At 43.0% G+C, this 19,710-nt stretch overlaps 2 protein-coding genes across 6 annotated transcripts in view; one reads left to right on the top strand and one right to left on the bottom strand.

Annotated features, from left to right (window-relative positions):
- Positions 1-266: 266 nt before the first annotated feature.
- On the top strand, positions 267-11,266 carry LOC119170099 (uncharacterized). 2 transcript variants are annotated; one of them, XM_075879849.1, is made up of 5 exons: positions 267-462; positions 612-747; positions 1,920-4,566; positions 7,771-7,965; positions 11,171-11,266. In XM_075879849.1, exons 2-5 carry the CDS (start codon positions 620-622, stop codon positions 11,249-11,251), a joined length of 3,051 nt encoding a protein of 1,016 aa, XP_075735964.1. In that variant the 5' UTR covers positions 267-462; positions 612-619; the 3' UTR covers positions 11,252-11,266. The 2 variants fall into 2 exon arrangements, with proteins under 2 accessions (XP_075735964.1, XP_075735966.1); XM_075879851.1 differs by having other exon boundaries at positions 267-541.
- Positions 11,267-11,329: 63 nt separating this feature from the next.
- LOC119170100 (uncharacterized) overlaps positions 11,330-19,710 on the bottom strand; it is a 13,833-nt gene continuing 5,452 nt past the window's right edge. For 3 of the 4 annotated variants that reach the window (XM_075879897.1, XM_075879886.1, XM_075879876.1), the window contains exons 3-4: positions 18,221-18,295; positions 13,203-18,102 (exon numbers count right to left, since the gene is read on the bottom strand). In XM_075879897.1, coding sequence (XP_075736012.1) covers positions 16,998-18,102; positions 18,221-18,295 — 1,180 coding nt within the window. In that variant the 3' untranslated portion in view covers positions 13,203-16,997. Of the gene's footprint in view, positions 11,504-13,202; positions 18,103-18,220; positions 18,296-19,710 lie in introns of those variants that run through there. The other variant, XM_075879902.1, reaches the window with a different exon arrangement.

Raw genomic sequence — 19,710 nt, 5'->3', positions numbered from 1 at the left:
ATTGAGGTAATGTTTAGGATGTTTAATTTTGAATATAGTCTTCAACTAAAAATTACAAATCTCAAAGGCTGTGCTTTTGCGCACTGTTGAGCTTGCGAAAAGTGGTCATCAATAAAAACAATATATTAACTTTTTTTTTAATTTTTCAAAATTAAAAATTGTTTTAAAACTTTCTTGCTTTTTGTGTTTTAATTAATTTTTTACTTTTTGTACACTCAACTATGTCAGTTTCCAAACAGCGCTGCCGCCATGGACATCGTGTTGTCATGTTTTGCTTTTACTTTAGTTTTGAGTTGTAGAAGTTTGCCTTGTTTGTACGCTGCTTTATGTGTAACCGACTGGTGGTTGCGATCAGGTTTTACGAACCAGTGCCAACTGAAAGCGGCGAAATGCTTCGTGAGCGATGGAGAAGCGGGCTGGCTTCATGACCGGGATTCGCTAACCAAGTGCACCCTTTTGCCGGTGAATGTCTTGCTAGTAGTCTTCCATGGGCTGGCGCTGCGCCTCTGTCGTTAACTCGTTCCTCACTGTATAAGCAGTGGTACGTCACTTGAGCAGGCGCAGCACTTTTGTCAAGAGGCGTCAACCTGCCGCCCCTTTTTTATGTGCAGCCCTCACGATGGCAGCGGCTTTCGGTGAGGTCAACGAGACTCCGCTGATGTTTTCTCGGAGCAGCTCGCTCGGGTCTCTCAGCAGCCTGGATCGACAAGCCGCACTAAATGCCCACAACCTCGCCGTCAATCAAAGGCATGCCTCCTTTTACTACATTCTTCCACTGATTGTTATGTTGTTATAGGCTACGCTGTCATGGGACGCATTTCTCTTTCGTTATTTATGGTTTGCTCTCCGTTTCTGTTAACTCTCACAAATGGCAGTCGTGATCTCCGTGATTCCTTATTGGTCGATTGGAACGTGTGTTGACATAGAAGTGTGGCAGCTTGGGCTAGTTGGTATGGCATGATAATAGTTATAGCGCGAGAACAAAACGACGACACAGAGACAAGAAGGACACGAAAGACGGAAGTTAGCGCTCGTGTATTTCGTGTCCTTCTTGTCTCTGTGTCGTCGTTTTGTTCTCGCGCTATAACTATCATCGTGTGTTGACACGTAGGAACACGCTTGTGTTTAGCTTGTTGCTACTGAAGACATGCAACGGCATTTGTGTTTTCACTACTCGAAGCGCGTGCGAATGGTGTTTCTTAACAATGCAATTGACGTTGGCTTTTTGACACTTCTTCACTTCTAGACTGAGAAAAAGTTGCACGTTTTTGTGAAGGCGATACTGGGCGTCACAAAGCCTCTCTCTTTTTTATTTTTTTTTTGTGCGATGTGGTTACAGTAAATGTCCGCCACTATATGCAGTTTAACAAATGATACTTTCAAGTTTTGCAATTTTATTCGTATAAATGGTGCATAGTTTCCATGCTTTAGTCATATTGCAATGTAAGTCTGAGACAAACTCTCTTTCTTACATGAAGCAATTTGTGATTGGTTGGATAAAGGACCTACTGCTTGCTTTTATAGTCAGATTCATCTGCATGAATATTTTTCTTGCCAAGAGCAGAAGGCTCGGTGTATTAGGTGCAAGCAGATTTTATTTGGGGCATTAATGATGTCTCTTTTCACGACTTATAAGTTCTAATTCACACACACACCTGATACATGCATGTGTCTGTGTATGCTGTTTTATTTTGAAGATATCTTATGAGTTTGCAAGCCATTAGTTGACATTTATATCTCCATATTTTTCATCGAGTGAATACCGAGTGTTATCGACAATGTTATCGACAAATTTCATCGAGTGTTATCGACAAATGCAAAAGGGATGTCTGATGCTTTGCCTGCTGTCACTAATTTTAAAGTTCGCTCAATAGGTTCACCATTATCAATAACACATTGGTTAACTCTCACCTTTACAGCCAGCATACAAGTGGAGCTGTCTCTCCCAGTGACCTACCTGACTCTCCGAGCCAGACGATGCCACCGAGCCCACGCCACCGTTCTCCTGAACCTGTTTTCCGGCTTCCCCCTTGCAGAAAGCCCATCCCACAGCCAATTGGTGGTGTGTTCCAAGACTGCCCACGAAGCTTTGCAGAAGAAGGAACTCCTTGCCGCATGTCACAGGCGACCAGCCTCAGCTCTCTTACTCAAGATGATGACGCCAGTAACACGGAAAAAATGCTCAGGCATAACGATGCGCATGAAGTATTTCAAGAAAGCAGCTTTGAAGAAGAGCGCGAAGAACAGGCACAGTTTGTGGACGGGGCATATTACGAGCGGAAGCACTTGCAAGGTCACTCTCATATGCCATCCCACGGTGTCGCCAGCATTGACGAAGGTGCAGTCGAAGTATTTGCAGACACAACACGACGATATGCTCATGAAGGCACACCACGCCGCTACTCTAGACCTGATAGCCCCTGTTTATTAACTAACGAGAACAATGCCTGTTCGCAAAATGTTGTCCCTGATTGGGATGATGACTATGAAATGAGGCCTCACCAAGAAAAGCAGCCTGTGCCTTTTGATAGAAGTCACAGTCATAGGTGGAGTGGTGAGCGAGCCCAGAAATCTCACGTAACACATAAGCATGTCTCGTTCAATGACGACTGTGTCATGCGCCCATCGCATGAAGACACTGCTGTGCCCTACTTTGCCGAGGACTGTGTTCGTGTTTATTGCACGGAAGGTACACCGTCTGTTCTTTCCCATGCACCTTCCCTGAATGACCTTGGCAGTGCTAAATCCTGGCCTAATCCGCAGACTGCAGTTGACGTCATGCTTGAAGTTTCACCCGATGGTTGTTGTAGGCCTTCGTCACAAAGCAGCCAGGAAAATCCCAAGCCACAGAGACGCCATGAACGTGCATCGCTAAATGACGACTGCCATCTTCAGTCCCCGCATGAAACAGAGTCACCATCTTTTGAAGAAGATTGTTTGCGTGTGTACTGCACAGAGGACACACCATCATTACTTTCCCATTCTGCGTCGTTCACTGACCTCAGCATGGGTCACGATGATAGTAAGAATTGGGAATCAGCTGAGCACTCTCCAAAGCCGCCTTGCATCAAGTCAGAAGCCCTTATTGATGTTTCTGATGAAGAGGAAGGCAGCGCTGATCTCATAGTGCAGTGTATTCAGCTGGGCTGGCAGGTCTCACAGTCATCAAATTGTCAGCCAAAAACTAAAAGCTGGAGCAAAGTGCCAGAGGACAGTATTACTATAAGTGCACCAGTGCCAAAACCAAGGAGCATAAACAGTACTCCGGGGAAAGCTTCATCTATTGCCGATAAAAGCAGCTCATTGTCGCTTTTGCCATCTAGTCATGTAACTTGTCAAAGTAAATTGCAGCATACCGTTGAGAATAGCGCCTTGCCAAAGGAAATGCCTTCACACAAATTCAGCTTGGCACGAGCCAGGCAGAGCTCAAGTGTGAGCACTCTTGTTGAAACAACCTCTCCAAAGCTTACTTGGAAGAGCAGTAGCATCGGGAATGTATGTGAACTAAACAAACACTTTGGAGGCTGCTCAGTGGCTTTGGAGAGTCATTTGGATGCCAGCCAGCCTTCGTCTACACAAAACTTCATGATGAACTCTTGTGCAGACCAAAGCAATAGCATGCATGGCAGCTTGGATCAAATGGAATCACTATGCCAAGATAGTAGTGATGAAGAAGATGATGCTCGTTTGTTACAGGAAGTAGTGATGATGGGAAGGGCGCTAGCTGCAAACCCAGACTTATCTGTAAACATGGCGTCTCCAAGCACACAATCACCCAAGGCGCCTCCTCAGTCAGATATGCAGTCCCCACCTTCAAGCACACCTTCCATTTCAGTAGCAAGCCCTTTGAGACCACAGCAGTATGCTCAAGACACCAGGCATGGTGTTGCTTCAACTTCAATGAGCGTTGAAGATAACACAATGAAAGTGCCACTTGTGTCCCCTAGTCATGTTTGTTCCAAACCTGAAGGTAGCAATTTTCTGGATGACAATATGCACCTGTCTGAAAGCAGTGATGAAGAGCAGGACAGCAAGATCTTGCTTGAAGTGATCAGTCTTGGGCGTGCGGCTGTGGGCAAACAGCAGCATTCTGGAGGCAAGAGCATGAACTCAAACACTAAGTGCCTCCAGAAGAATGAGTCTCGTGTTCAGCGTGAAAGTTCTTCAGTACTTGTAGGAGATAGCTCCTGCATGACGATGCAGCCTGCTGTCCGTGACCCACCACCTCCCACTCAATATCCAGCATCTCCTCGTGCAGTGCCAGATGTTAACGACTGTTTAATTCATGACGACGACGATGATGATGGCAAGTTGCTAAAGGAGGTGATCATGCTTGGCCTTTCAAGTGTGCAAAGCATAGCTTTAAAAAGCTTACCACCACCACACATTGGCAAAGGGTCAATAACTGTGCCCGAGAAGGAGATCCCAGCCATTGCAACACCACGTGGTGACAGTGACAAGCACACTAGTGCTCCTAAAGACGGCCCTCCTGTACCCGTAAAAGCACCGGTTTGCGACAGTGAACATAAAAACACTCACAGCAATGAGGGAGAACAGAAAGACAAGGTGACTAACTTTTCTTTTTCCTTACTGTGAGTGGTGTTTGTAGCAGAGCAAATAATTCTGGTGCATTTATTTCAGCCTCTCTCACACACATTTGTGATCTTGTTCTCTCCATCAGCGATTAATTGTGGTTAAGGCTCGACTAGCATCCTTTACCTTAATGGCTAGGCATGCATTAAAGAGAAGCTGAAGAGATTTCAGAATTTGATGAAGCTTCGTGGTTTGCAAGGAACGACATTATCGTCGACGATGTCATAATTTTTTTCACGGTTGCTGCACGAAAAACCTAAGAACACACAAAAAAAAAGTGCATGAAAACTTGCGTCATCTTCAGTTCTTTTGGTGTGCCACACTCCAACAGAAGTTTCCTGCCGCTCACTGATCTAAATTGTAAGAGCAATGTTTATGTGACAAAGGCTCAAGTAAGTATAGCAAGGCCAAAATTTCTACAGCTTGATTACGACATCTGCAATAACGACAAACAGCCCTGCTTGACACGAACAAGCGTCTCTCGTATCTCTAACTCACGATGTGCCATTCAACACTACTGCTACATCATCTGTAGCAGTACTGCTGCTACAGATGATGCGACATACCAAAGATGGCGTCCCGGCGTTTGCGCAGCATCCGAAGAAGCGCTGCAGCCACAGCCTTTGTTCCTTTTTTTTTTTTGCCAGAAAGTGCTATTTTCATTCACTTTTGAGACCTCTCGCATCGCTTTTCGAATTCAGCATGTCAGGCTGTCCATACACGCTCCACACTCATTTTGTTTTAGAAGTGCTTCAGCTTCCAAGTGCACTTTCTTGTTGAGCATTGTAAAAAGTCTGATGTTTGATAGTGCAAACCTAGAGAAGGTTCTATGTGATATATTATGTTTCGCTAATGAGATGCATTATTAAAAATTAAAAAAAGAGAGCCATTTCCAATATTGAGACGGGAGAAAAAAATAAACATAGGAAATTACTGAAAGCAACTGATAACTTAGAGCAGGGAGTTTGAACATCTCTTGTATTTGTACCTCCTCGATATGCTTCACTGAAAGCTGCAGATAGTGTTATGCCATTTTGTTATTGTATGAACAATGAGTGCATCTTAATGGTTTTTTAATGTCTACTGCTACAGAGGAATAGATTGATGAACATTAGTGCTTATTTTTACACTGCCCTTGGTGACATCTGAAGCCTCTCTTACCATGCTTATGACATTTTCTCTACAAGTGCGCTAGCTGCATTCGCAACGCTAGTGCCAGTATAGACTCCTGCAATTTTTCTTGAAGGCTGCCTTTTAAAAAGCTTTACTCTACATAGCCTAAAATATTTGTGGTATTTCCTGTAATGTGAATAATGGAAAGTCTAACCATGACCGATTGAATGGTAACGCTTTAGCCTTCACACTGACAGTTTCATCATCTTCTGCAATGACGTTAGAGATTCAATTCAATTATTTATTTTGTGCCCATTTTGTCTATTGGAATGATGTGTTTCAAGACAACCTCAATATCTAAAATATTCTGCAGTTGCATCGTCTTTTGTTTTTAGGTTGACTCGTGATTGGTAGGACATGTAGGCTCACTATACTGCATTGAAATGATTGCAAAATTAAGGTAGTCTTGTGGTACCAAGCATTATCTGTGGCATCAATGAGAGGTGCCATTATATGACCCATATGAAATAATGGCTGTGTCAAATAGCTATAGAATTTATTTTGAATATTGATAGCAACTACAGTACATTGAAGTTCAAATAACCAGAGCTACTGCCCTCGTTGTCGGAACAATACTTTTACGAAAGCTTTACCGTAGGAGCTTCTATTCAAATAATTAAGTGCACAGACATATGAAGGAAATCGTGAATCGCTTGACATCCACTAAACTAATTCAGATGAGGTTTATTTTATTGAAATGTAAGGATTTTCCAGCCATTGCAATCTGTCACTTAATTTAAGCCTTTAAAGAGTTCCTGCAAATTTTCTGAAAATCGGGGAAAAGAAAGTTGTAAAGAAACGTAAGATTGTTAAGCTTCCTGTTAAGGGGGCAGACTGGTCTTAGACATTTTTTTTATTTCTTCGGTGATCTTGATCAAGCTGCACAGGATTATGCAGTTTTTTCTGCTGATTTCAAATACTTAATTAGTTTTCCTGTTACCCATCTTGTTCCTGAGATAACTTAAGTTCACCCCCTATTGTTTAAGGCCACCATAGAAAAAAAAGTGCTTATATAAAGGTGATATTCAGGATATTCGAACATAGACTAATGAATATAGATTGAAAGTATGCAATAGTTGTTGTTTTTAGGCCTTTCTTGGTTATTTTACAGCAAAATGAACTATCCATTTTCGAAAGCAGTTGGAATTGTGTTACAATTTTAATGTGTAATTAATTAAAAAGGCTTGTGCTCTAAATTCTACTCCCATACTTGCACTGTACACACATACAGGTTTCTATTGCAAAAATAATTATTGTTGTACCTGCCCTGGCTGCAGAGATATTGAGGCTTCAAAATTGAACTGTCGTAAAGTTACTTTTTGAGAAAAATGGAAAAAACTGATAACACACAGCTTCTTCAAAAAGCAACAATCATGGTGCACATGTTTTGGAATCCTCATAAAGGTGCTCATAAATTTGTAGCAGAGTTTCTAATGCAGGTGCTGGCAAATTATAAAGAAGCCTCGAAGTTGGTTTCCCAATTTTTTGAAGGTTCTGCATGTTAACAGCACCAAGAATCTGGACAGTTAGAATGACATTACAAAAAAATTGCCACTTCCTGGTGTGTGAAAATTTGCTAAGAGATAGAAAAATGCTTGCAAAAACCAAATATGTCAATTTTAAAAAATGAATTTTTGTCGCTTTTTGGTCCCAAAGTCTAGTCCGCCCCCTTAAGTTAACCTAGACAGATGGCCCAGTGTGCCCTTTTTCTCCGTACAGTTTCTGTCAAAAGTATATGGGCTACGTTTTATTGCAACTTTATGGACAACTACAGGCCATTTATAAACTTTCATGTGGTGTGCAAGGAGTTCCAACAGCACAACAAATGAGAAAATTGCAGTCACATATCAGCCAAGCAGCATACATGACGCATTGTAGTCCCTCACTTTTGACAAAGGCTGCACGTGTACATACAGGTCTCAGTAACTGTTTGTCACCTGAACCTTCTGCTGATAACCAGTGAACTCAAGCTAGCTGTCGTAATATCCACGACATCCTGCGCAGCTTGCTGTTCCTCCCGAGCCTCCAGCAGACTCCTCGGACCGTGTTGTCCAGATTCGTCTTAAGTTGCCAAATGGTCGATCGCTGACTCGACGCTTTCTCGCATCGGCAGAGCTCGGTGTACTGCTGGTCTTTCTTGACTCTCTAGGCTATCCACTCACCAGGTTCAAGATACTCAAGAATTGGCGCAGACAAGAGGTTGGTACTAGCTATGTGAAGGCAATTTGTTTTCACACTGTCACTCAAATCTGTGCAACTTGAATGGGGAGGCCATATTAGGTGGTTCCAGCAGTCGGTGAACCAAGCACTAAAGTAGATACATGCATCTCCCCTTGTGCACATTTTTGGTGCAACACTTTTAAATTGTATGTATGAAGTGGTGATAGCTTTCTTTCTTCTTTCCATCACAGCATATATATGTGTGCATTCACCTTCAGCCGTAGCTTTTGCTGAAGATGGGCATGAATAAACATTCCATACTACAGTGTGACTTTTCAAGATTAAGATTTGTCTTTAGAGCCTAGTGCCGGTGTCACAAGTCTAAAGCCACGGTCACAAGGCCACTTTTGATCACAGTCAGAGCAAATACGGATTGTGCTTCTTGGTAGTGATAACACGTCAGTCGCTGCTATCCAGCAGAGCCTAATCTAGATCAAGTTTCGTGTAGACATCAATCAAATCATGATCACGGAGCCAGATCTCGATAGTCTTGATCCCAGTCGGGCCTACTCACAAATAAATGTCACTGTATAGCAGCACCTGACTTGGGTCGAACCTAATCCAGATTAGCTCTGATCGCGATCTCAAGTGCCCACATGACACTAGTATAAGATTTGTCTTTAGCCATAATCGCACTAAACTCTCCTCAGACTTTCTCTTTATTAAAAAGTACAGCTGTGTGAATATGAAAATTTCAAGGGCAAAGTGAATTTGAATGCTGAAGTGTGAGTGCGAATTTAAACCAAATGTTTCTGGAATACTTCTCGAATATTTTGAAGTGAAATTGGAGCAAAAAAAAAAGTTGGATAGGATGCCTGAGCATATTCTTATGAGACAACATCTTGAAGCCCTGGCGGGGGGGGGGGGGGGGGGGGGCATTTCATGGTTTTCTTATCAAGAATGAGGCAATGCAGAGGCCAAATTGTATTTATGTACTTGTACATGATTTGGTGCAACCAAAATGCTACCGAAAACACTTTACATGTAAAAGGCAAAGATGATATTTCCTCATTCTCTCCTTCTCCTTCAACTTCTATGGAAGCCAAATTGATGTGGCAGACCAGAGTGTGCTCCATTCGAATCCAGAGTTTCAAATCTGCCCTGCAGATGTCAATAGTGTGGGGGGTGGTGACACTTTCTGTAAAGTTCTTTGTGCTGCGTGGCCATGTGTCTCGCGCAGAAGCCGTATTTCGGGGCCACAACTATTGAGCGGAAGGTAGCGTCGTGTTTGTGAGCGTATCTGATCACCACTGTCATCATCATGGTTAGGTCGGTAGCGCCGGTGGTAATCCCTGGCAATAAGCCTTGGTGGCGGCACGAGAGAATTGAGCGAGTCTCTTTGGCGCGTGGCTGTTGGCGCGGCCGGTTGTCTCTCAGGTGGGTCCCGGACTCTTTGGTGCGCAGTACCGCGGGCCATCTGCCGGTGGTCTTTGTGGGGAGTCAAGCGTTGGCGCTGCCGCCTTGTGTATGTTATGCTGTTGAGTGTTGCATAATTATGGGTAAGGATGTTTTAGCGTGTTTGAGCACAGTTGATGTATAATTATTTGGATGACGATATTATCGTTCTAAACGTAGTTAGATAAATGTGTGTTGTTTGGCTTGGATCATTCCAACCGCATCTACTGTGTCCATTCACTCCAAGAGCGTGGCTCTCTCCATTAATTGACCCCACAATGGATAAAGACATCCAAAATTTTAGATGCTAAAAATCTTCGGCGTCCATTTCTTCAGACTTTATAATTTTCAGGTCCAAAACGGCATTAATTCAGCCCCGACCACTGCCACATCTCTCATCTCCATGTTGGAACTAACGTTCGCTCGAGTCAATACATTTGGAACGGGGTCAGTCTGAAAGTCATCTTTGCCTCAATACAAGAATATGTAGGTGTTCTGTGGTGAAGCGTAATAAAAATGTGAAGGTGCCAATGTGAATCGAACATTGACTGTATTATTTTCGGGAAGTTCTGATAGTAAATGTCCGGAGTGAATCGAATTAAATGGCAAACACTATTATAAAAATATTCTAAATTCCAAACGTTTGCACTCCCCTAGAAAAAAATACTACATTTGTGCATACTTGTTCAATGAAGTGCTCTCCAGTATCACTGTAACAACACTAGCTTTTCTCTAATGGGCTTACTTGTTAAGTGTTATATGCAGATGACGTCTTACAGTATATTGTTCATTCTATAGACTCCTTCACTTACCAATGTAAGAAAATATTACCAGCTGCTCTCTCACACATTCTTCTTGCTCCATTCTTCAATGCACAAATGTCACTGTGCTGCCAGGACTTGGAACCAGTTATGCCATGGTGGACACATCTTTATTGAGGCAAAATTCTAGATGCCAGTGTACTATGTGATCTTGGTGCACATTGAAGGTCACCAAACGATGGAAATTTCCAGAGCCCTCCACTACGACATGCCTGTGGCTACGACATGTACTGTGGCTTTGACATGCAAAACTCCAGATATTACTATTAATAGGTCCCATTAAACTGCAGCTAGAAATTAAAAGGTTAAGTTGGCTGAGACATCGAGTTTCCTAAAATTAACTAGAGAGAACTCTGGCGCTGCAATCGTTCAGTAACCATGGGAATGATATGTAGTACAAAGATTTGCCTAGTCTTCGTGCTTCGGGGTGGCGAATCGCACTTGTGGCTTCGTTTATTGCAGTGTTCTGGTTTTGTTTTGAAGGAAAGAATGAAGCCTTTTGAACTCAGTGACTTGATTTGAAATGGCAAGGCTAAAAGAATAAGGTGTTGAAGCGCAACCTCTGAACATTTGCTAATTTTTGTTTCGTGAGAAGGCATTTCCAAGCCACACGAACAGACTCGGAGCCAGAATTACGAAAATTAGACAAATCCTAGTACTACCTATCCTTGCCATGCTCACTGAAGCGCTGTGCATTGCAGCTCCCATAGATACTAGCGCAATAGTTCTCTCTAGTGTATATTTAGAAAACTCTATGGGCTGACATTGGCGATAGTATCTCTGGAATACTAAGTCTAGGAGTTCAGCCTTTATCTGAGGCTTGTTATGTAAGAAAGTGACCCAAAAAAAGCTAGATTTATGGTGGTGCTGAGTGTGAAGTGTTGCTTCCATTTGATGCCTTCTGCTTCGCTGAGAAAAATGTGCTTATGTTGGCTGAAACATTAATGGAACTTTATTTCACTTTACAGCTTGCTACAATAAACCCAAAACAGACTCTGGAACAACTCAAACTTTACCCGAAAAAGACTCTGACAATAAAGGAGCGGTAGCCCTATTGGTTTTTACATACGTGTCAACTTCAATGGCTTCTTGTTTTTCACTCTTGAAAACACTGCAATAAACTCTGCGTCAACCATCGTACAACAAAGTAAATTGGTGGAAAACTCAGGCCTTTAAACTTCATAGTCGCTATCGGCAACATGACCACGGTCTTTGTCATCATCAGACGCGAAGAACTCTGCTTCACGACGAGACAGGAGTGGCGGGAGACTACCGTGCACTGATGAGTGGTCGGTGTCATCCTGAAATGACCAATTGATCATGTGATGTGCTGCTCCTGCTGTTTTTGTACAGTCTCAGTACTGCTTCATGCCAGAAGAGATTACTTTTGAACAGAGGTCACTCCTCACAAAATGCCCAACAAGACAGTATTAAACTTGGCATGCTGAATTGACGGGAATGGTGAATAGCATGCGTGGACAATATAAAAACCTCTAGCAGCTTTTGAGCAGCTAAATGTCACCAGTATCATGTTGCAGTTCTAGCTGCATTCTCTCAAAAAAGCCTTGAAAAAGTGGCTTGACAGTTCGTGCCTTATAAGTTTATTGCAGAGAACTTGAACTGAACTTGCAGGAACTACCTAAATACAGGTTCATGTGTGCATCGCTTGCCACGACAGACTTTGTGACTTGTAACTGGGCTGATTTTTTTTTTATTGAAATAGAAAATAACGAAGGAGTTTTTGTCACCGTTACTTGGCGACGGCTACCCCTTTCCACCTAATTTCTACAAATAAAAATATGGAAAAAAAACATAGCATATATACATATATATACAGTCCTACATCATCATCATCATCATCATCAGCCTGACTACGTCCACTGCAGGACAAAGGCCTCTCCCATGTTCCGCCAGTTAACCAGTCCTACATGGGTGAGAGCAAAAGTTCTCCTATGGGCAGAACAAACATGTATACACCACGCTCATTTTTAACTTTTGTCCGCTCAGTATTCGTTGCAAATATTCAGTTCTTTGAAGAACTGTTGCAGCACTTTCATTGCTTTGTCGTTTGTTTTGGATGGTCATGGACCTAGTATTTTATTCAACCCGAATGGCCGCTCGGGATCTAACCTATGCAGTTCCTGTTCTAGTCGCCTTCGGTGTGTGTCGTGTTTCGGACAGTCGAGCGAGAGGTGACAGATATCCTCGTCGTCGTGGCCGCATGAACATGCTGGAGATGTTGCACACTGAATACGAAGTAGGAAGTGCTTTGTGTTAGCAGTTCCGAGTTGTAGGCAATGAATGAGTGTGTCGATACGTCTTGGGAGGTCACGGTGTAATTGGTATTCAAGATTAGGATCAACAGAATATAGAATCGATTCCTTTGTTTTGTCTGTGAACCAGGTAGACAGGCACAATTCACGTTTTGTTGTTCTTAAAATTGAATGAGGCACGTTAACTGGACTGATGTTATTTTGTGTACAGTATTTGCTATTAATAAGCCCAATACAACTGAGATATTTCTCTGGCATATTGGAAAAGTGTACCTGATGTGACATACAAGGCTGGTCATTTATGCATTTAGGAATTGTCTTCGGGTATCTTGGCCTTGCTAGCAAGATATTGATTATCTGTTGCCCTTAAAGGGCCACTCACCAGGTTCGACAATTTTGAACTGACAAGCACAATGCATAGACGAGGCGTTCATGATCACGTCTGCCAAACTTTGCAACGCTACGCGCCACGGAAATAGGTCAATTTTCAAGAAGAAAGCTGCTCCTCCTTCCCTCTGCCGGCGCACGCGTAGAGAATGAGGGCATGATGTAGGCGTAGGAAGGCCCTACGTACACGGCAATGCAGTGACGTTGGTCCTCTACGTAGACGAGTCTGCTCTGACGTTGTCAACAGTATACCACTTGACATGGCTAAAAGTATTTAACACAACATGCGTAGTTGATGCATATGTTGCTTTAAGAGGTTAATAAAACTTGAAATAGTGTTTAGCAGCTCTCAAGTATTTTCTCATTGTGAGAAACAATTCTGCTCACTGATATTGTTGGAATATGACCAGAAATGTTTCATCGCTGTATTTACAGTTAAAAAAGGGCATGCCAATGTGAGAATCCAGAAAGACTGTGCTTGCTCCCACACATATCGCGGTCAAAATGTCGGCATGCAAACTCACGTGCGTTGTCTGATGAGATGCCAGTGGGTAAGATGAAAGAGGTCATGCAAGTTTTTGTTCATTTTTCCACCAAAGATGGAACGATCAAACAGGCATGCTTGCACAGCTTGGTAAGCATGCCATTGCAATAGGCTAGAAAGACCTTACGTGTTTTTGTGCGTAGGAATGGATGGGAAAAGTGTTCTGTCATTTCCCATACATCTTGGTAGTGCATAGGCTAATTGTATTGACATTTGCCACCCTTCTGGCAGGCGTCCCAAAATCTTCCTGCTGAAAACGCAGCCGCTTAGCATCTGGTCTGTTCGTGCTATTTTCACGAGGGTCATCCCGAGATGATGGCCTTGATTTTCTCTTGTTTATTTCGGGCTCAGGATTGTTTGTGAACGACGGGAACAGTTCTTCTTGAGACTCTGAATTCTTTCTGCCGCCAGAGGTTTTCAGGAAGTTGAGTGGAGTTGGAGTCAGATTTATTTTTAAAAATCCAAGTGATCTACCAGATGTGGCTGCCTCATCATCATAAGGGCCAAATAAAAAGGAAGATGCGTATTCGTCATCGTCGAATTCTGCGTTCAAATTGTGTACTTCATTTCTTTTATTGTTTGCTTCCTTTGGCATCTCATGTTTCCCTACTTGTTCATTTTCACTTAGCACCGGATACGATCTTTTTGCTGTTTGTCCTCGATCTTTCTGGACTGAGCCAGCTTTTAGTTTTTTTCCAAGAACACCTCCTGTAGCATTGATTCGAGTGGCAGCTGCTCTGGCTTCGTTTTGCGAGTAAAGACCGCAGGCTTGCATGCGACTCGACATTTGTGACAAGCAACTTGTATATTCATTCTCGTCTAATTCCATTTCACTTCCACTGTCCTCTCTCATATCTGTGGTCAGGAACAAATCCTGCACTGCTTTCTCTTTGTGTGTTCCTGAATGCTGAATGCGGCACTGTGTCAATCCACGAAGGTCGTCCGAGCTTCTTGTCTGAGACATCTCAGTCAAGTTAGGGTCACTTTGCCGTAGCTTACCATTCAACGCGTTTCCTTTCATAGGCCCTGACAGTTGCAGTATAGTTAAACTGCTACCTTTGTCTTGACTGACAATGTTTGCTACACGTCAACACTTGTCGCACGCAATGTTGTCACCAACAAAAGTAGATGTCGTAGGTTGTTTAGAGTTGGGCTTGGAACTCCGAGTGAGTCCCGGCCATTCCCTACTTCTTGGATCAATCTCTAGTTCTTCGTTTTCAGTCTCCATTTCCATCCACGCCTCACCCTTTTCTTGAAGTTGTTGCTTTTGTTTACTGTACATCTTTTCTCTCTGGTTTTGATGTCTTTTCTCAGTCCCAGTGGCCTTCTTTGCACGTTCTTTCATGCACTTGGTTCTAATGCCTAGTGGAGTTTCTGGATCACTTTGTTGCTCATCTACCAGATCTTTATCCTTTCCAAGGACATGTAATTTAAGATTTCTTTGCCCAAGACTTCTACGCTTCGGTGGCGTTTGTGGGCATATAAGTTCCACTGATTTTACAGACTTTGGAGTTTTGAAACTATCTTTAGCCAGCACATTGTCTCCAAAATCTGTACGTGTGGCATCTGCCCTAGGAGGGCTGCACAGAGGCTTGCCATTTTCTTTGTCAGAAATGGCCTCAGTGTTATCGTAGCATTTGGTAGCTACTGCCTTTCGTGTGGCCTTTGCTGCCGAGACTTTTGCCATGGGCGTTGGACAACTTGTCACAGTCCTTCCCCGTACTTTCCTTTGCCCTTGACTTTCCACAGTAGTGGTTGTAGCGTAGTTTGTAGCCGTCTTGCCACCTTCAGTAAACCTTTTGCGCACCACCTAGTTGTTATTAGTGTTGCTGCTTGTTGTGTCCTCTTGTAGTTATTTGCCAGTGCTTTTAAACTTTTCAAGCTCTGCTGGATCGGCAATGGCACCCATATTGGTACGTCGTGCGGGGTATGCAATGACTGCTTGACCTGGTGTCTCACTGCTCTTTGCATTCTTTCGTGTGAATGTTTGCATGCAAACAATGTCGCTCACTGGTCCCTGCATCATATCATTGCCTATTTCATCCTTTCCTGCTATTTCGTTTCTCTTTTCACCTGCTGTGAAGTCGGGTGCAATGTGCATCCAAGTATTGCCCCTGCTTTCGATGCACCTTTTGCTTGCCATGGTTTGTCCAGATTTCTTCTTGCCGTCACTTTGCCCCACTTGTGGGTCTTCATTTATCTTCTTTTGTTTTTTTTTTTTTGCTTTTCACACACTGTGGATGCACTTTGTGTGTCATCTTTTTCATCAATGCTCTTGGTCACTGCTTCAATTACTTTGCTGCCCTTCTTATCAATGTCCAAAGGCTGCTGTGGCAACTCTTTATGTATGTTGTAGCCTTTGTAAGCTTCAGAAGCTGTTTTGGCACTCTTCTGAACAATATTTCTTCTCTTGTCATTGATTGCTTTTGAGTCTGGCATAGTCGCATGTTGTAAAATTGAAGCAGTTTGTACAATCATCAGTTTTTTACTCCTGTTGTCAACATCTCTAGGGCATTTGTCAGTGAATGGCTTTTTGCTGATTTCATGAGGTTGAGAAACAACTGTAGTATTTCTGTCAGCATCGTTCTCGCTTTTAACGTTAATACATTTATTACCTGAAGCAGGCCGTTGCCCATTTGGTTTGTCAGTGTTGCCAGTGTCCACATGGCATTTGTCTGCCTGTGGCATTTTGCATGTATTATGTCCGATATCATCAGTGGTGACCACTGTGACATTCTTCTGAACACAATTCTTGTCATTGTACTCTTTTTGCCCAGTTTGCTTGTTGTTTTATATTGCCAGACTGAAGCAGCTTTCTGCCTGTTGTCCCCTTCTATGTCACTCTTCCTTCTGACATCTGCAAAGGTTTTGTTAGTAGATGGCTCCTTGCAGGTCTTGTGCTGTTCATGAAGTTCAGTGAGGACTGAAGCATCACTTTTGTTTGACAACATTGACACTGTAGCATTTTGAGAACCTGATGTATGTTTTTGCCTGTCGTTCAGTTTACCATTTTTATCACCAGCCTCATGGGACCATTTGTCATCAAAGGTCTTATTGCATATCTTGTGCCCTTTTTCAGCACAGGAGACCCCTGCCTCATTCTTGTGAATGTCATTCTCATTTTTGGCATGATTTTTGTTTGCTGCTGGCATAGTGGCATCTGCAACAAGTTCTTGCTTGCTTTCTAATTTTTTATCCTTAATACTGTCCTCAAATGAATGTTCGGAATAGTTTCCAGCCATCTTTTTAGTTAGGTAACTGAGAGATAGCTTTGTCTTGACATGTCTGCCTTCAGCACGTCTGCTTAGTTTGTGTCCCATGGCTGCTTCATGTGGTTCTTGCTTGATTGCGGCACTCGTGCAATTCGACTTCTCAGCCTGTATTTTTTCTGTTTCTATGGTCTGCGATGTTTTTGAAACGACTTTGCATCTGTCGTAACTTGAGTTTGTGGTTTCATTCTGTGGCTTTCTTACACCGAGTTCCTCTGATGATTTCCTTGATCTCTGTGCCTCGCCGAACCCTATCACCTCACAGTTGCCGTTTTCTGATCCAGATGTAATTGGCTTTTCTGGTGTGACTGCTTCATGTGGTTTACGTTGCCAAAGTGTCACATTTCTTGAACTGTCTGATCCCTTGGTCTTTGTTGTCTTTTTGTTTGCTCTCCTCTCCCTGTAGCAGCTTTGCTTCACTCTTATGACATTCCTGCCACCTTGCAGTAGCAGCTTCTTCGTTCATGTGACTTGCAAAGCCACTGCAGCTTTCCTCAGAGTCTCCAGTTTGGGGTTTCTCTTGCGCATCATCTTCCGACAAACTTGTGGTGTCGGACTGTCTCAATTTGTTTGGCTGTTTTGGAATACCTTCCTCACTGCTGCCACTGGTCTCAAGTGCAGCGCTATCTTCATCTTCTTCGTCAGTCTCACTTGCAGAAATTGTTACCGTTGTCTGCGTAGCAAAGTGCGTGGTAACATCACCGATGTTTCCTGTGTCTTTGTCCACATGTGCCACCGAATTAGTGTCACGTTTTTTATCTTCGATGACCGTGTCCAGTTGCTTGGTCGCATCTACTTTTCGCTCCAGTAGATTAACATTTCTCATTGCATCAGTTGTGACATGGTGCAGCATTGCATGGCCTGATTCTGCCACTGTTGCTTTCGCAGCAACATCTGACTCATTGTACTTTATAACAGCTGCAGTGGTCAGTTCATTCTTACAGATCAGGCTGTTCTGTTTGTCCTTGGTTGTGTGAAATGAGGGTTCATGTTTTATTGTGAGATGCTTAGATATGGACACAACATCGCCATTGCATACCTCATCAGAGATGCCTGTACTGTCATCCGATGAGTGTTCTTCTGATGCATCACTTTGGCTCGCTTCGCTTGTCTTGTCACTTGTTGATGAAGAATCATCGTCTTGGTCTTTTTCTCGTTTTTTTTCATCGTCACTGTGTTGGGGTGTTGCTGGTCTTTCAGTCTCTTTTGGGACAGTTGTTGAGTGTCTGGTGACACGTATATTTAGTGGCCTGTAACGATTCTCCACAGCCCTTCTGTTATACGTCTTGGTCTTAAAGCAAGGAAGTGGGGTTTGGAAGAGGTCCCCTTCACAGTCTTCATCCTCATCATGGTATGTCAAGGATTCTGATCTCTGGGAACATCTTCGTCGTGGCTTGTAACATGATTGGGCATTTCCCTTGGATCTTCTGTTAGAAAATATACAAAGCATCATGCTTTCAAGTTCTTCCTCACAATGACAATAATATTATTAATAGTTTTATTGTTATGAATGCACTTTTGTGTATGCGGAAGTATTGTATTCACCTTTGTCTGGTCTTTGCTTGCTTGGTCTTTGCACAGAGGAGCTTTGCGTCTCTGATGTTACTTTCATGCCTGCTCCTGGAAGATAAATTTCTATATAAGGGCAATAATTAAACACAACGAGTGCACTACAGGTATTTTTTGGGGACGAATGCATAAGACACTTATGTAGGTTTCCGAATGGCTTTAGACAATCTTCGCTATTGACAGAATCTTCAACGATGCCATTGTAAACACGCAAGTCAAACATTCAGCATGCATGTAAGGGAGCTAGGGATATTGCATAACATATTGTTCACTTCTTCTGCAGAATTTGAGCCACGCACATAAGCACAACAGCCCATGAATGAAGGCCATATGCCGATTGTTCATGGACGTGAGCTACTTCCAAAGAAAAGCTCTAACATTTGCACATTCTTTATACCAATTTGTAAGTGCAAAAATGGCAGTTGCTGATTGTCCTCTTTGCTCTGTTGCTGTTAAACATGATTGTGAGATGCCACTTTTTATTGCTCCATTGAAAGAAAGAGGGAAGAAAAGAAAAAGGTTACAAGCAGGTTACTCCTCATTACCGTCTGTGCTCGGGAATAAAAAAAACACGCCGCCGCGGTAGCCTTGTGGCTACAGCCCTCGGCTGCTGACCCGTAGGTCGCGGGAGCAAATCCCGGCTGTGGTCGCTGCATTTTCGATGGAGGTGAAAATGCTGTATGCCCGTGTGCTCAGATTCAGGTGCACATTAAAGAACCCCAGGTGGTTGAAATTTCCGGAGCCCTCCACTACGGCATCTCTCATAATCATATGGTGGTTTTAGGACGTTAAACCCCACAAATAATTCATGTTCTCATGGAAAACACCGTTATACTTGTTATCAAGTTCTTTAAAAAAAAACACCATGCCTGCGGAACACAGCACAGGCACAGCAAAATCTTGAAGAGCAGCCTTTATAGAGCCTTTTTTACACTCTTTGGGTAACTGCTAGAATCACACTTGCACTGTACCCACAATGCCATAAATCATCATAATTTCTGTGTAGTGGATAAGTTTCCACTATGCCATTATTCATCATTCTTCGGACAAGTGTGGTACTCGCTACAGACTTGCAAGGATTTATATGCATATTGTTGATGCTGTGGTTGACGACGAATGAAGAATTATGCCCGCAGTTTTTCTAAGCGATTGGAGCCTTCAACGACCGACTCATTGCACAATCAACATTGCGTGACACCTGTTTGTTCCTTTGCTGTACTAAAATGCTTTATTAAACATATTAACGCAATTTGTTATCAACATTAAGCCTGCCTAAGCTCGGTTTGCAACGAAGTTTCAAGCGCCAGTGCAGCTCAGTTTATAGAATACGGGGCTGGCACAGAGATGGCCCAGGTTCTAATCCCATTCTGTCCTCGGCATTTTTCATTTATTTAGTCTTTTTCTTGTTTCGCGCGATAGTGGTTACAGACATCGACAGCAGTGGAGGCGGTGGCGGACGACTACAG

The sequence above is a fragment of the Rhipicephalus microplus genome, chromosome 2, assembly GCF_043290135.1.
Source record: "Rhipicephalus microplus isolate Deutch F79 chromosome 2, USDA_Rmic, whole genome shotgun sequence".
Classification (NCBI taxonomy): domain Eukaryota; kingdom Metazoa; phylum Arthropoda; class Arachnida; order Ixodida; family Ixodidae; genus Rhipicephalus; species Rhipicephalus microplus.
Note: the sequence above shows the minus strand (reverse complement) of the source record. Positions and strands in the feature narration are given on the sequence as shown.